At 31.0% G+C, this 14,940-nt stretch overlaps 1 protein-coding gene across 3 annotated transcripts in view; it reads right to left on the bottom strand.

Annotated features, from left to right (window-relative positions):
* apooa (apolipoprotein O, a) overlaps nucleotides 1–14,940 on the bottom strand; it is a 15,892-nt gene extending 952 nt beyond the window's left edge. The window contains exons 1-9 of one of the 3 annotated variants that reach the window (XM_051109001.1): nucleotides 14,873–14,940; nucleotides 12,824–12,946; nucleotides 11,363–11,482; nucleotides 9,030–9,062; nucleotides 5,436–5,490; nucleotides 5,248–5,343; nucleotides 3,890–3,981; nucleotides 490–576; nucleotides 196–276 (exon numbers count right to left, since the gene is read on the bottom strand). In XM_051109001.1, the coding sequence (XP_050964958.1) occupies nucleotides 235–276; nucleotides 490–576; nucleotides 3,890–3,981; nucleotides 5,248–5,343; nucleotides 5,436–5,490; nucleotides 9,030–9,062; nucleotides 11,363–11,482; nucleotides 12,824–12,946; nucleotides 14,873–14,881 (657 nt within the window). In that variant the 5' untranslated portion in view covers nucleotides 14,882–14,940 and the 3' untranslated portion in view covers nucleotides 196–234. The remainder of the gene's footprint in view (nucleotides 1–195; nucleotides 277–489; nucleotides 577–3,889; nucleotides 3,982–5,247; nucleotides 5,344–5,435; nucleotides 5,491–9,029; nucleotides 9,063–11,362; nucleotides 11,483–12,823; nucleotides 12,947–14,872) is intronic. The other 2 variants (XM_051109000.1, XM_051109002.1) reach the window with 2 other exon arrangements.

The raw sequence follows: 14,940 nt of genomic DNA, 5'->3' as shown, positions 1-14,940 counted from the left end.
AATTAATGTGATTCTCTACAGCTGTGGTTCATGTGGTGAACACCTGTGTGAACTGAAAATGATACAATTCAGTGTGGAGCACTCACTGAAAAAGGTAATTAACAGTTTTACTGCAATTTAACAGGTTTTATGTGTAAAAAGTTGGGAAAAGGGTTTGTTATGATTATATTAATGTTGTTTATGCATTGTGTGCACCTGTGTTGTATTTCCTGTGCTGTTTATGATGTTTGATACCTAAGCTTTGGTCTCCCCGCTGGAACTCTTTTCTGCTTGATCCTATTCAAACACAAAACAAGAAGTGCTTAGGCTCTTTCCAAAACCAATATTTGCAATGTTCAAATGCTATGTTTAGGTCAAACAGTGGAGGTTGTTGGTGTGATTAGTAGAAAATGCAAAAATGCAAACCTTGAATGCAATGTAAATCACTTTAGATAAAAGCATCTGGCACATGCATGAATGTAAAGTTTGTTGGAAAAGAGCCAAACTCACTTTCTTTGAGGCAGGTTTGTCTTTGACGAGTTTCTCCACAGCAACATAAGCCTGAAGCGCCCAGTCGTATACAGTGTCTCCTGTGTTCTGTTGTGGGAAGATTAGAAAGGGTCATTTCAGTCTAATGAGACATTCACACACATCTACAGAGAATTTATTTCTGGAAGCAGATGAATAGTTTGTAGTAGAGTGTGTCTTGGCTGCTGAATGCCCTGTTATTAGTGGGCTACAGAACTGGTTTTAGGGTTGTGTAATCTGTAAATCTGTTCTTAATCTGTTCTTCAATGTGATGCGTTGCCAGTAAAAATAATATATAATTTGCTGCTTAGCAGGTTGAGCTAAACTCACAATACATGCCATTTTTTATGAAAATATGTAACCCTGGACCACAAAACCAGTCATAAAGGTCAATTTTTTTTTGTAAGTGAAATTTCTACATCATTTGAAAGCTTTCTATTGATGTATGGTTTATTTAATATTTGGCTGAAAATTTGGAATCTGAGGGTGCCAAAAAAAATAAAAATACTGAGAAAACTGCCTTTAAAGTTGTCCAAAAGAAGTTCTTAGCATTGCATATTACTAATCAAAAATTATGTTTTGATATATTTAAGGTAGGACAAAATCTCTTCATAGAACATGGATAAAAAAAATCTATCAATTTGAACCATGCAGTGTTTTGTTGCCTCTTGCTACAAATATACCCATGCTACTTAAGACTGGTTTAGTGGTCCAGGGTTATATGGCTAAACAAATGTAAAAATACTTTTACATTCAAATAGCTTTTTTTCATTCTTTTTTTTATTATTATTATTTTTTTTAATGTGTGTGCGTGTGTGTGTGTGTATATATATATATATATATATATATAAAACATTATGGCATGATATTTTCTGAAACTGAATCAGAATTAAGTGCATTTATGGTAAAACCAAAAAAAATAAAAACATAAATAAATGCCTAATAACAAAATAAATTTGTCACTGGATAAGTAAAGTTTTCCTCTGAAATTAAGTTTAATTATTCATTTTTTTTGTTTATATATTATATATATATATATATATATATATATATAATATAAATAAAAATTTAAAATTCTAAAAAAAAAAAAAAAAAGCTTTTTTTCTCCCGGTTTCAAGCATCTCAACAGCAACTCAATTCATTTTAATACATACAAGACTTAGAAAATCCCCTAATTAATAACTTTTTAGGCACTCTACAACCCTACGAAGCTTAAGTGTTTTGATGAACACCATATGCTATTTTACTTTTTAAATAAATGTATCCTAATTTAAGAATCTTTAGAAAATTACAAATTTTGAAAAAGAAAATCACTTTTTGCAGAGTATGAGATACTGTATTTCAGTAAAGAAATGATGTTACTGTTGGAATGATGTTACTGATTTCACTGTTGCATGTGAAAAATACCCATACAGTAGTGCTAATTAACAAAGACACTCAAAATGAACCACTTTAAAGGAGAAGTCCACTTCCAGAACACCAATTTACAAATAATTTACTCACCCCCTTCTCATCCAAGATGTTCATGTCTTTCTTTCCATGTATGGTTTTTGAGGAAAACATTTCAGGATTTTTCTCAATATCATGGACTCCATTGGTGCCCTGATTTTGAACTTCCAAAATGTAGTTTAAATGTGGCTTCAAGGGGCTCTAAATGATCCCAGCCGAGGAAGAAGGGTCTTATGTAGCGAAACGATCAGTCATTTTTTTTCAAAAAATAAAGATTTGTACACTTTTTAAGCACAAAAGCTTGTGTAGCACAGGCTCTGGGATGCACGTTCACGATGCTACGAATTAGTAATGGGTCGTTTTTGAATCTTTAATGTGACTCGGGAAGAACGAGTCGTCTCGGGAAGTGATTCGTTCAGTCGCGCATGCGCAACATCCTATTAGGTTCTGTACTGGAATTAGTTCACCTGTGTCGAGCCTTTGGGTTTTTCGAGTGGTTCGTTCATCTTATGGGGCTGTCACGTGATGAACGAATGACGTTTTGTTTTGTTTGTAGTGTGATCAACATTTGTGTAAGCAGTAGATGTGTTAGGGAAGTAACACGTTTTAAATATATTTTGCTAAAATGAACGAAATGACTCGGGGGAAAAAAGATTTGTTCATTTTGCTGAACGAGACTCAAAGGTCCGACTCTGTAAAATGATCTGAACTTCCCATCACTACTACGAATCACATCTAAGTTCATCGTCTGTGTACTGAGTATGGCAAAAAACTCCATCTTATTTTCTCCTACAACTTGAGAGGAGGACATCGTTGTACCTTTTTGTTCGTAAACAGCGTTTGACTTACTTGCACTTTCTTAGTCTTTGCGTGTTTGCTTTGTAAACACTGGGTCTGCCTATGTTCCGTGTGACCTTTCGACTTGATTCAATAGCACGTAGTGTCGTGAACGTGCATCCCAGAGCCTGTGCTACACAAGCTTTTGTGCTTGTATAAAAAATTTCGCTAGATAAGACCCTCCTTCGTCGGCTGGGATCCCTTTGAAGCCGCATTTAAACTACATTTAAACTTTTAAACTTCAAAATCAGGGCACTAATGAAGTCCATTATATGGAGAAAAATCCTGAAATGTTTTCCTCAGAAACCATAATTTCTTCATGACTGAAGACAGAAAGACATGAACATCTTGGATGACAAGGGGGTGAGTAAATTATTTGTGAACTGTTGTTCTGGAAGTGGACTTCTCCTTTAATCACGAAAAACATTGTACATGATAATTTACACTTCTGATGCAGGCCTGAGTCTGATTATCAAGTTTGGTTTATTTTTGCAATGCATTTTGCAGCCGGGTGGTGCAATTACCTGTGTTTATCAGTAGGTGCAAACTGTCCAATGCCATCCACCCTAACCCTGACACCTTAAAAAATTGAACTTGCGTTCAAACCAAATGTGAAAACATCTAATTTTGGGCTGTTTTGCTTTTTAATCAGTGCCCCCGCTGGCCTCTCAGGACATTTCCATCAGCATATCTGACAGGATGAGGACATGCAGTGCTGAAACGGCCTTTTAGAGAGATTTTGATCTGATATTGCTCGCTTGTGTAGTGATGTGTGTTGACAGCGCTTCAGCAGGACGCGTGTGACGCTGAGAGATAGCGAATGATTCAAACCGCTTTCCACTGCAAGGTCTATATCGGTTACAATCAAAACAGACAAACGGCTGATAGATGCAGTGTTCATGCAGCTTCGCTTTGTGTCCTTGGGAGTTGTTAGGAATGTGTTTCATCTGCTGTTTTTAACTGCTGGAAAGTTACAGGTCGTAACCTCGCCTCGCCTTTTCCTCATTTCGAAGCCCGTCTCAGCAGGGTTCTAGCAGACGATAACATCTCACAATCCTATAGCCAATAAACATACAACACACACAGACACGCCTACCTTTGCGACAGTCACGGCCTCTTGAGGATAATACATGGATGCAGCAATAGCCATCAGACTAGTCGGGTAGATCAGTTTCTTCAGCCTGGAGCCTTGAAATGACAAAGTAATCTTAAAACGTACACTAATGTTCAAAAGTTTGAGGTCAGTGAGATTTTATTTTATTAGTACGACACATTGTTAATCAAAAATGACAGTGAACACGTTTATAAAATGGGGAAAAAAGCTGTTTTAAACACCGATGATAATCAGAAATGTTTCTTGAGCAGCAAATCAGCATATTAGAATGATTTCTGAAGGATCATGTGACACTGAAGACTGGAGTAATGATGCTGAAAATTCAGCTTTGCATCACAGAAATAAATGACATTTTACAATATATTCAGATAGAAACAGCTTTTTTAAATGGTAATAATATCTCACAATTTTACTGTATTTTTTATCAAATAAGCGCAGCTTTGCTGAGCAGAAGAGGCCTCTTTCAGAAACATGGTATGGTACTGTAGTGCAATACAGAAAATAAATGGTATTTGGGAGAGTCTTATTATTGAAAATTGAAAAAAAAAAAAAAAAATTTTGCTTTGAATTTTTGCTTAAAACAAGAAAAAAAACAGCCAATGACGTCAGAAAAAGAATCTTATTTTTTCTTCGAAATTATTAAAATTTTCAGACCCCACTAACACATTTTTTTATGATTATTATTATTTTAAGCAAACATTTTGTTCACAAAACAAAACTTAATACCTTAAGTCATTTTGCATCTCAAGTAAAAATTGTTTAGATATTGCTACTGGAAAACAAGACAAAAATACTGGAGAAGAAAATAATTTTTTGTAAACAAATATACTAAAATGTATTTAAAATACATTTATTTCATGCTAAGTATACCATACTAAAAATACATTTACATATTATATACTTAATAAAAATACCCTGCAATTACTTTTAGCATACTAAACGGGTATATTTAAAGTATGCTAAATTGGAACAACTAATTTTGTACTTGATGCACTTTAATTGTGCAGAAATAGTACTGACGTTAAGTATATTTGATTGTGCCGAAGTGGAATTATTGCAAGTATACTTTAGGTAGACTTTAGATATTTTGCATTTAAATACCGATATTATTTAAAGCTCACACAATCCACATAAACAGTGACATTAAAATATATTTTAGGATTAATATTAAGAAATGTGCACAAGTAGTACTCCAAATAAAGTTTAATTCGAATTTTTATAGTAAGTCTCGAATGATATGTCAGTAAATATGTTATTAGACTTAAACTATACTTAATATTAAATAAACGCATTTTAAATCTATTACTTTTTTACTAGGGTATCATTAAAACTTTCACTACCTCTTCCAAGAAAAAGGCCCAGGATCCCGGCAACTCCGATGACTCCAGCTCTGGGGTAAAACTCAGGTGGAGGGTTCTTCAAGTAGGCATAACTGTCTAGATTACAATGCAAAAACTCTGCTTATGTCATTTCACTGAAAAAGAAAGCATGTTTCTTTCATGTTGTGTGTCAGCGTGCGTTTGCTTACTTTGTCCGAACTGTACAGTGCTTTCAACCTTGGGTTTCACCGTCCCATAGACGCCCTGAGAATCAGTACAAAAGAATGAATGTTACTCTTTACAATGTTACTTTCAGACTCCAAAAATGAGAATCACTAATTTAACTTTATATGAATCACTGGCAAATGCTAAATGGTGAGCAAAGACCTAGATGTAGAATGTGTGACGGTGGAAAAACAACTCTTTTTTGTAACCTAAGCAGTAAGTTGCTTTTCTTTAACGAAGTAAAAGAAATGTTTTACTGCATGGAAAAAACAAGAACATATATATGACTATATAGGTCCAGAGTGACATGAAGGCCAGAAAATCTAATTTTTATTTGAGTTCAAAGGTTTATTAGTGTACTTCTGGGTTATAGCCTATTTTGATATTTGATAAATGCACCACCTTGGCAAATCTTTATCAGCACCAATAAACCCATAATGCATGACAGACAGAGATATAACAGTCTATATCCTGATAATCAGATGGCTATATGTGACCTGAGATCTGATATGCAAAAGTGAAGCACTTGAGGAAAATAAGGAAAACTACTAAATACAAATTATTATATAAAATTATAATATTATACAAAATGGGGGTAAAATGTGCAAAACTCTCATTGTCTTATTGTTTATTAAAATATTAATTGTTTTTGTTAATTAAAAATAAAGCTGAAATATATAAATGGATTGATTGATGATTATTAAAAGGACAAAAAAATCTAATTTTAAAATAATAAATACTATAAATGTACCTAAATAATGCTAAAATAACATTAAATTGTGCTCACTTATTAAATACTGAAAAACCTAATAACATGAATGTAGCACCTGCATTTCTCACACTTTACCATGTTGAAATATAAATATTAGATCAACTTAAAAGTGAAAAAAAAAAGAAATGTTGCTGAAATTACTCAAATTGGAATCAGAATAAATTCAAACTAAACAGAAATATAAAAAACTAATAAAATCCCTAATAAAACAAATATTTTTTTATAACACAAATTTAAATGAAAATTAAAAATACATAAATATAAAACTAACATATTAAATGGAAAGATTAAAGTGTTAAATACTATAATAGTATATAAAAAAATACTAAAATAAGAAAAAATCATGTTTTTATGATGTTCTTATTTCAGAGCTTAAAAATTCGTAAAATATTTATGTAATAGAAATATTAGATGCGTTTAGAAAGAAAGAAAATGAATGTTACTAAAAATTAAAATTTAGAGATTTAAATAATTTAAACTAACACACATTATAAAACAACAAACTAAAATTAAAATAAAAACATGGAAAAAAATAAAAATAAAATCTAATTTTAAAATAATAAATACTATAATAGTACCTAAATAATACTAAAAATAACATTAAATTGTGCTTATTTATTAAATATTGTCTAACTGTATTATGTTCTAAGTTAATAACATGAATGTAGCACCTGCATTTCTCATGCTTTATCATGTTTAAATGTTAAATGTGATTTCTGTAGCTTTAGCATCACCAAATGAGATTGCAAAAATAATGACTTTCAAACAGGTCCTTTAAACACACTTCCTGTATGCAATTGGTCAGACAGACAAACTCACAGGCCCGCCCCAAACTCACACCACTGTATAAGCCAGAGGTTAACATGTTGACACATTTCATGAAATTCTGTAGAATTTCAATTCTTGGTTTTTTATTTTCAAGGCTGTTCTGCTTTTAGATGTGGGTCAGTGTGTCCTGCCTCCTAGTGTGGGTTGTGTCAAATACAGCGCTGTAGGACAGAGCGACTGGCAGTGTGTCAAACACTTTATCAGCTGCTGTAAAGTGTTGTTTTTGCGGCGCTCCATCGCTATGATATTGCATGAGATCATTTTTCCACTTTGTGTTGTTGTTGGACGCTCTCTTTGTTCAGACACACTGTGCCAACAGAGGTCCTTCTGGACTGATTCATGCTCTGAGTTAAAAGCAGAACCTCTCAAGAGAACATCATGATAGCAGCAGTTTCCATCAACAAATGGAGTAAAACAGTGTTGCTATCGTTAACTAGAACTATAAAAACTAAAACTGCTGAAATTCTAACCATAAAAATATTTATGAACTATAAATATCAGATAAACTTAAAATAAAAAAATAGAAATGTTGCTGAAATTACTAAATTCAAACAAAATAGAAATCTAAAATAATAATAATAAAATCACTAATAAAAACAAATTACATTTTTAAAACACAAATTCAAATTAAAAACTGTAAATGCATAAATTAAAAAATTAAAATATAAAAATATTAAATACTATAATAGGATATTAAAAAATACTAAAATAAGAAACTCTTCGTTTTTATGATGTAAAAAAAAGTGTTTTTATATTTCAGACCTTAAAAATCATATTCGTAAATATTAATAATGTAAATGTCAACTTAAAAGTAAATAAAAATAAGTAAATGGAAATGTTGCTGAAATGACTAAAATTGGAATCAGAATAAATTCAAAATAGATAGAGAAATAAAAATATTAAAAAATATAAAATCACTCATATCAAACTAAAAATTAAAATGAAAAACTATAAAATACTGTAACGGTATATTAAAAAATACTAAAATAAGATGTTTTTATGATATCATAAACTATTTGTAAAAATATAAATACTAGATACATTTGAAACAATAAACATAAATAATAAAGAAAGAAAATTAGAAATGTTGCTGAAAAAATAGGTTGAAGTACTAAAATCACCAAAACTAATACTGAAATAAGAATAAATTACAGCTAAATAGGAATATTAAAATAAACTAATGAAATGACTACAAAACAAAACAAAACAAAAACAAGAAAGGAAAAAATTCAATTACTAAAACGAATACAAAACCAAAATATAAAACTAATTAAAAATATTAAATGCTATAATATTTCATAAAAAATACTAAAATAAGACAAAAAAGATAGATTGAAAAAAAAACCCACAATGAAACTCTGGATTATTTACCTTATTTGGTCTTATTTCAGACCTATACTTCGCATATATAGTGACAATTCTATTCTACAAAATCATTTAAAAATACCCTTAAAATCAACACTGAAAATGTTTACAACGAATAAACTTTTGTAAATGCGTGATTTAAAATGATCCTGACACAGCAGCACTGACTGGAGCGTGACTTTGTCTGACCAATGGCAAATGCAAAAACATTTGGCAAACTTGTTTGAACAGTCATGGTTGCAATTCAGTTTGTAATAGTGACAAACTTCACATTTAAAGATAATTGTAAAGCATCTGGGTCACACAGAGCAGAAATCTGTGCTATACGCAAGCAAACACAATGACTACTGTATGTTCGGAACTGAATACTAACATACTGCACAGTACACACCGAATATTGCCAACTATTTTAAATGTAGTATGTGCCACAGTATGCATTATACCACAACAAACATTTCAGTCAGTATCATGCTTCATTCTTGTCACATTAACCTCATCGCTTGGCAAGACGGGTTGTTTTGTATGCAGTATTTTATTCCGAACATTGCCAGATGTGTGAGAGCGGCAGAGAGCAGCGTGGGTAATGATGATGTGTGCATGTGCTCGTGAGTACCTGCGCTGTCTGTTTGGCCGAGCTGGCCGTTTGCTGGACCGGATCAGACCACCAGCAACCAGGACCAGACGGCACATTTAGATAAAGAGGAACCAAATCATCACAACATCATCAGTGAAGGTCAAATGATTAGAAATTACAATGAAAAGAGTCACAGATCGTCAGAAAGAGCTGCATTCCATAAACACTTTAGTGATGTTTTGTTCTAAACATTCAGAAACTAGAGAAAAAAAATTCTATTTGTAAAAGCAAACAAAAAACATGTGTACAGTAATGTACTTAAAACAAGAAGCTTCTAAACTGTCCTTTTCTTGTACTCTCGTACTGCACGTACCAGGTGAAAATGACTGGATTCACTGTAAGTACATTATTGTAAACACGATTTCTGCTTGTTTTTACAAACTGAGAGATTATTTTTCTTTGCTGTGGTAATCAACAGCATATCGCAGACACTGTACATGCCGTACAGATGCTGGCATTCCTTGTTTCATTGTTTAAGGTCTGTTTGTCTGTAAAACAATGTGACCAGCTGTGTGTTTGATGGTGTGTTGAATGGCTTTTAAAGAAAATAAATGCAAAAAGAAGAGAACGATAAATGCCTGATTAATTAAAAGTTTTTAAACAATCAGATTTTATAGAATGCAGCTCTAACTCAGTCAGCAAAATAACACAAAAAAAAGAAATTTTGAGTGTTTGGAAATATGAACGTAGTATGCTGGACACTATGGCCTGGTTCCACAGACAGGTCTTAGACTAAGCCAGGATTAGGCCATAGTTCAATTAGGACATTTAAGTCATTTTTATAAACGTGCTTAGAAAACAACATTATTGGTGTGCCTCCTGAGACAAAACAAAGGCACTGATATATTTTTAGATCAGTCGGTGCAAGTTTCTTTCAGTTGAAACAGCTCAGACTTACGTTTTAGTCTAGGACTAGGCTTAAGCCTTCTCTGTGAAACCAGGGGTATAAGTTTTCATCTAATTGGTTAAGTTTTTTTTTTTTTTTAACTAATAATATAATCTTGTTATTTTAGTTAGGTTAATTTCACAAAACATGTCTGTATTCCATTTAATCCAAAAAGCAAAAGAAGAAATAATATAGTAATTGTACAGAAAAACAAAACACAAAATACTAAAACAAAAATTAAAATGAAAACTGAAATTATATACATATATAAATGTAAAAATAATAAGAAAATATTGTTAAATATTATAATAGTACATAAATAACACTAAAATAAGATTACAAAAGGTTCTAATTTTTTTTTTTTTTTTAAATCATGAAATATATTTTAATGAAGAAGTCAAAAACATCCGTGGTTCTTATTTCATACCTTAAAAAGCCTATTAAATAAAAAAAATAAAATTACAAATGTTGCTGAAATAAGTCGAAAAACTTAAATTACTAAACCTGGAATAAGGATAAATTAAAGCTACATAGAAATATTAAAATAAAGTGACATAACATGATTAATAAAAACAACATATTGTATAAAAGTGTACATAAATAAGTAACCCTACCCTACAAATACAAAAATGAGACAAAAAATAAGCTTTATATTAAAAAACAGTGAAACTGGATTCTTTACATCAGTGTTTCTTATTTCAGAAATATGAAATTTAGTGTGTTTGGAAATATGATACTAGTAGGCTGGACAGAATTATTAGTCAATTATAATAAACTGTTTTTTTTTTTCTTTGTTCAACATATTAAAATCCAGTGTTATTTTAGGTGGGTTAATCTCACAAAACATGTGTGCATCACATTTCATCCAAAAAACAAAAGAACAGATGAGTTAATAATATAGTAATTGTATAGAAAAAACCCCCCATTTTTTTCTGCTTCGTCTTTATAGAAGGAAAATACTATAATCAAAATCTATACTTTTTTTTCTTGTGATGAAACATGTTTTGGGAGAGATCCTGGTTTCCAGCTGTTGTAAATGAAGTGAGTTGTACATCATTGTAGAGTGTAAATATTAATTGAGATCATATTCTGTCCTAAAATGAAGAGATGGAGAGAAAGAAAAGCCATGCAGAGCAAATAAGCCAACAAGCTGCAACTACTGCATGCTCATGCTGCTGATAAATGAGTTTAGTTCACTGTTCTATATAGACTCTATTATAGATCAGTGATTTAGTTCAGTGTATATTAATAATACTTTTGGCCAGTTTGGTTCCCAATTTAACAAAAGTATCCTCTGTTTTCTTTTAAAAACTAGGACAAAGACTGTGTGAGTGACCATCCTGAACCAGTCGAGCTTGTTAAAAGTGAATCAGTGCACAAACAGGCTTTGTGTTTGACACATCTTGTTGCATGATTAAGTCTGTACCTGGCACCAGGTGGTATACGGCTCTGCCAGTTTTCTCAGCGTGGCCACGCTCTCCTCCACCTGTCCTCTCTCAGGCTCCACATACTGGAACTTCTGCTGCGGTGTCGTGTAGAGAGACAACTGTGAAAGAAATAGTGTTACAGAGTCAACGTTAAAATGAACATCTTTTACCTAATGTTAAACTTTTGTTTGTAACCCAGATCATTTAGGTTTTGTATGTCCTTAAAGTTTGAGTTGTAAGTTAAACTCCTGTTTGTAAACAAATTAAAGTGACAGATCAATTAGGCACAGTTGAACACATTTCACCCTGAAAAACTATTAAATTATATTTTGCATTTTAAAAAACACCTATTAGAGGACTATTACAACTTGTTGCATTTTACATTGTTTTCATGACAAATAAGGATTTTTTAAGCATTTACTGTAATGCATCTGTAGAGTTTTTCTTTTCTTTTGCAATTTATTAAATGTTCAATGAGTTTATAATGAGTTTTTAATGTTAAACTCTTATCTGTAATACAGATCTGTTTCACAGGACAGAAGTATCAGTCAATTAAATAATAATAATAATAATAATAATAAAAATAAGAATAATAAGAATAATAATTAATTAAATAATTAACAACAACTACAATAACAATAATAATATTTATTATTATTGTTGTTGTTGTTATTATTATTAGTTCAACTGTCATTTTATTTTTTATATTCCAATAATACTATAATCCAGTTTTTTCATTATAATCCAATGTTTTTTTTTTGTCTTAAAAACTAAAAAATAAATTAGAAATGTTGCTGTGGCAACTAAATGAAAATAAGTTGAAGTACTAAAAAACTAACACTGAAAATACAGCTAATAGAATTTGTTAAAAAAAAAAAAAAAAAAAAAAAACTAAAAAAAAAAAAATCTTTTTTTGAAAAAAAAAAAATAAAAAATTAAATAAAATTCTAGAACTACAATTAAAATAAAAAAATAAAAACTATTTAAAATAGAAATACTATAACAGTACATAACTAACGCTGAAATAGCACCAAGTGTTATAAAATTGTTTAATGTCATTATTCTTTGCCATTTTATTTATTTATCATTTTCAGTATTCTAATCAGCATGCATATTTGATATTTAAGCATATTTTTCTACTGCTGAGCAAGCATTGCCACCAGGCAAGATTATAATATTTCTAATGTTAAAAAGTTATATCAGGATATTATTTTAGGTTCATATTATCAAAAAAAAAAAAAAAAAAAATTTTATTAATTAATTCAAGACTTTCATAATAGAGTGTTAAATCTGCATTAATTATAATCATTCTCAACGGTGAATAATATGAATAAAAATGAGATTACACTTTTTCTTGTCATACTTTTGTCTTGATTTTCCTTATATAAAATGCATTTTCTACTTTTTCAGTTGATGTTAGGGTTAGAATGTGTCTCAATGGGTCAGAATGTGTAGATTACCTCATCTACACTCAGACTTGTGTTGTGTTGTGTTGGTTTGTCGTCATCAGCAGAGGTGGCGGCCGCCAGCACAGAGGCTGATATCAATCCTAGAGTGCCAGAGACTCCTGCGACCCCTCCAACCTATCAGAGCAGCCGCAGTGCCGTCGCCACAGAAACAGAGAGCATGAATGAACCGGTCAGACGGAATTTCCTGACCTACAAACCCCCGTGTTCGGTCAAGCACAAACACTGCAGAACTTCACAAGGGCTGCGCTATCTGAAGACCACAGTCTGGTTTGTACTCACTGTCAACACATGCTGAATGTTTCTGGTTTAAGCAAGAATAACAGTTACTCAAACTGCCCACACACAGCTGTTTTGAGGACATCCAAGGTGCCTCAGTTTGTCTTTACAGAGGGATTAATGAGCAACAGTAACACAATATGAGAAACCTGAGGTCAAAATCATTTTAAATGTGGTCAAGGGTTCAAGACACACAAACGCGTTACACAACTCTGTTTTGATCTTCTTTCTGCTTTCCTTTGCTTTTCACTTGATTGATATTGACTGATATCCTTTGAGATATTGATAACATAGCAATTTATAATTTTTCAGTATGTAAAGTTAAGCCAGGCAATTCTGTTAGATGCAGTCATGTAACAATTAGTGTCTATTAAAATTGTTTTTGATCACTGAAATAAAGTTAAGAAAAGTATACACTACCAATCAAACGTTTTTGAACATTAAGATTTTTAATGTGTCTGTATGTGTATATATGTATACATGTGTGTATCTATATATATCTATATCTATATATATATATATATATATATTTTTTTTTAATATATATATATATATTATATATATATATATATAATTTTTTATTATTATTATTTTTAATATTATAAAAATTATATTAAATCTTGGTGTGCAGAAGAGACTTCTTTCAAAAAACTTTAAAAACCTTACTGTTCAAAAACTGGTAGTGTAAATACTAGATGAAACTTGAAACTAAAAAATAAATGCTGAAAAATAAAGCTAAATAAAAGTTGTTTAATAATAATAATAATAATAATAATAATAATACAAAAATGACAAAAGATTTACAATTTCTAAAACTAAAATGAAAACTGAAAATATAAAAATAAAAGGGAATTTAAAATATAAATACCATAACAGTATAATAATACTAAAAGAGCATAAAGTATAACAAAATTAAAGTTTTTTTTTTTTGTTTTCTGCTGTAACTTTTTTTAGTATTTTAATCAGTATATATATTTCATATTTTAGCTTATATTAATATTTACAATTTACTATTGCTGCACAAGTGTTGCCACCAGAAAAAAAAATTAAAATATTTATAACAAATTATAAGATATTTTAGGTTCATATTATCGTAGAATTGTTAGTATTTTATAATAGAGTTAAATCAGTATTTAAACAAAACATTGTTTCAGCTTCTCTCTTAGATGTAACGGTGTTTTATCGCCATCTAGTGGCCAAATGTGGAAATACGCCACAGCTCACAGTTATACGGGATATATTTTAACAAAAAAAATAATAAAAATAAAAAATCTCCGACTTAATATAAAATGTATGGTTGGTAGCAGTCGTTTTATAAACTTTAATTTCATCTGATACTCTCAGCATAGCCTGTGGCAAAGTCAATAAAAGTCAAAAGAGACTTTGACTCTTACCACCAGTTTAATGATCTAACATCACAAATCGCGCCGATATATTTACATTTTTATACAGTGAACTCAGTCTATAGAATTAGAGCAGCCTAAAATAGTAAATAGAACACCGGTATTGCGTTTATTTAAAGAAGTAAATAGTTTGTGTTTTATCTCTCCTGCAATGCCCTTGTATTTCCTGCCCTCAAATGCCTCTTTAAAGCTCAAAAATATATAACAATGTTTATAATAAAATCAACTGAACTGAAATTCGTGTACATGCGTATTTCAGACTAAATAGCGCGGGTTCGTACGCGTAATCGGTGTTTTTGCAAGACAAGATCGCGGTGAAGAACACGAACTGAGCGACTCAACTCAAGTTTTTAATTCTCACCTTGTACATGGTCCGGTCTTCTTCTTCTTCTTCTTTCCTGTTGAGCGGCTGCGATCAGACTGTCATCC

Source organism: Labeo rohita, chromosome 5, assembly GCF_022985175.1.
Source record: "Labeo rohita strain BAU-BD-2019 chromosome 5, IGBB_LRoh.1.0, whole genome shotgun sequence".
In the NCBI taxonomy this organism is placed as follows: domain Eukaryota; kingdom Metazoa; phylum Chordata; class Actinopteri; order Cypriniformes; family Cyprinidae; genus Labeo; species Labeo rohita.
The sequence above is the reverse complement of the archived record's forward strand: the minus strand, read 5'-3'. Positions and strand labels throughout refer to the sequence as shown.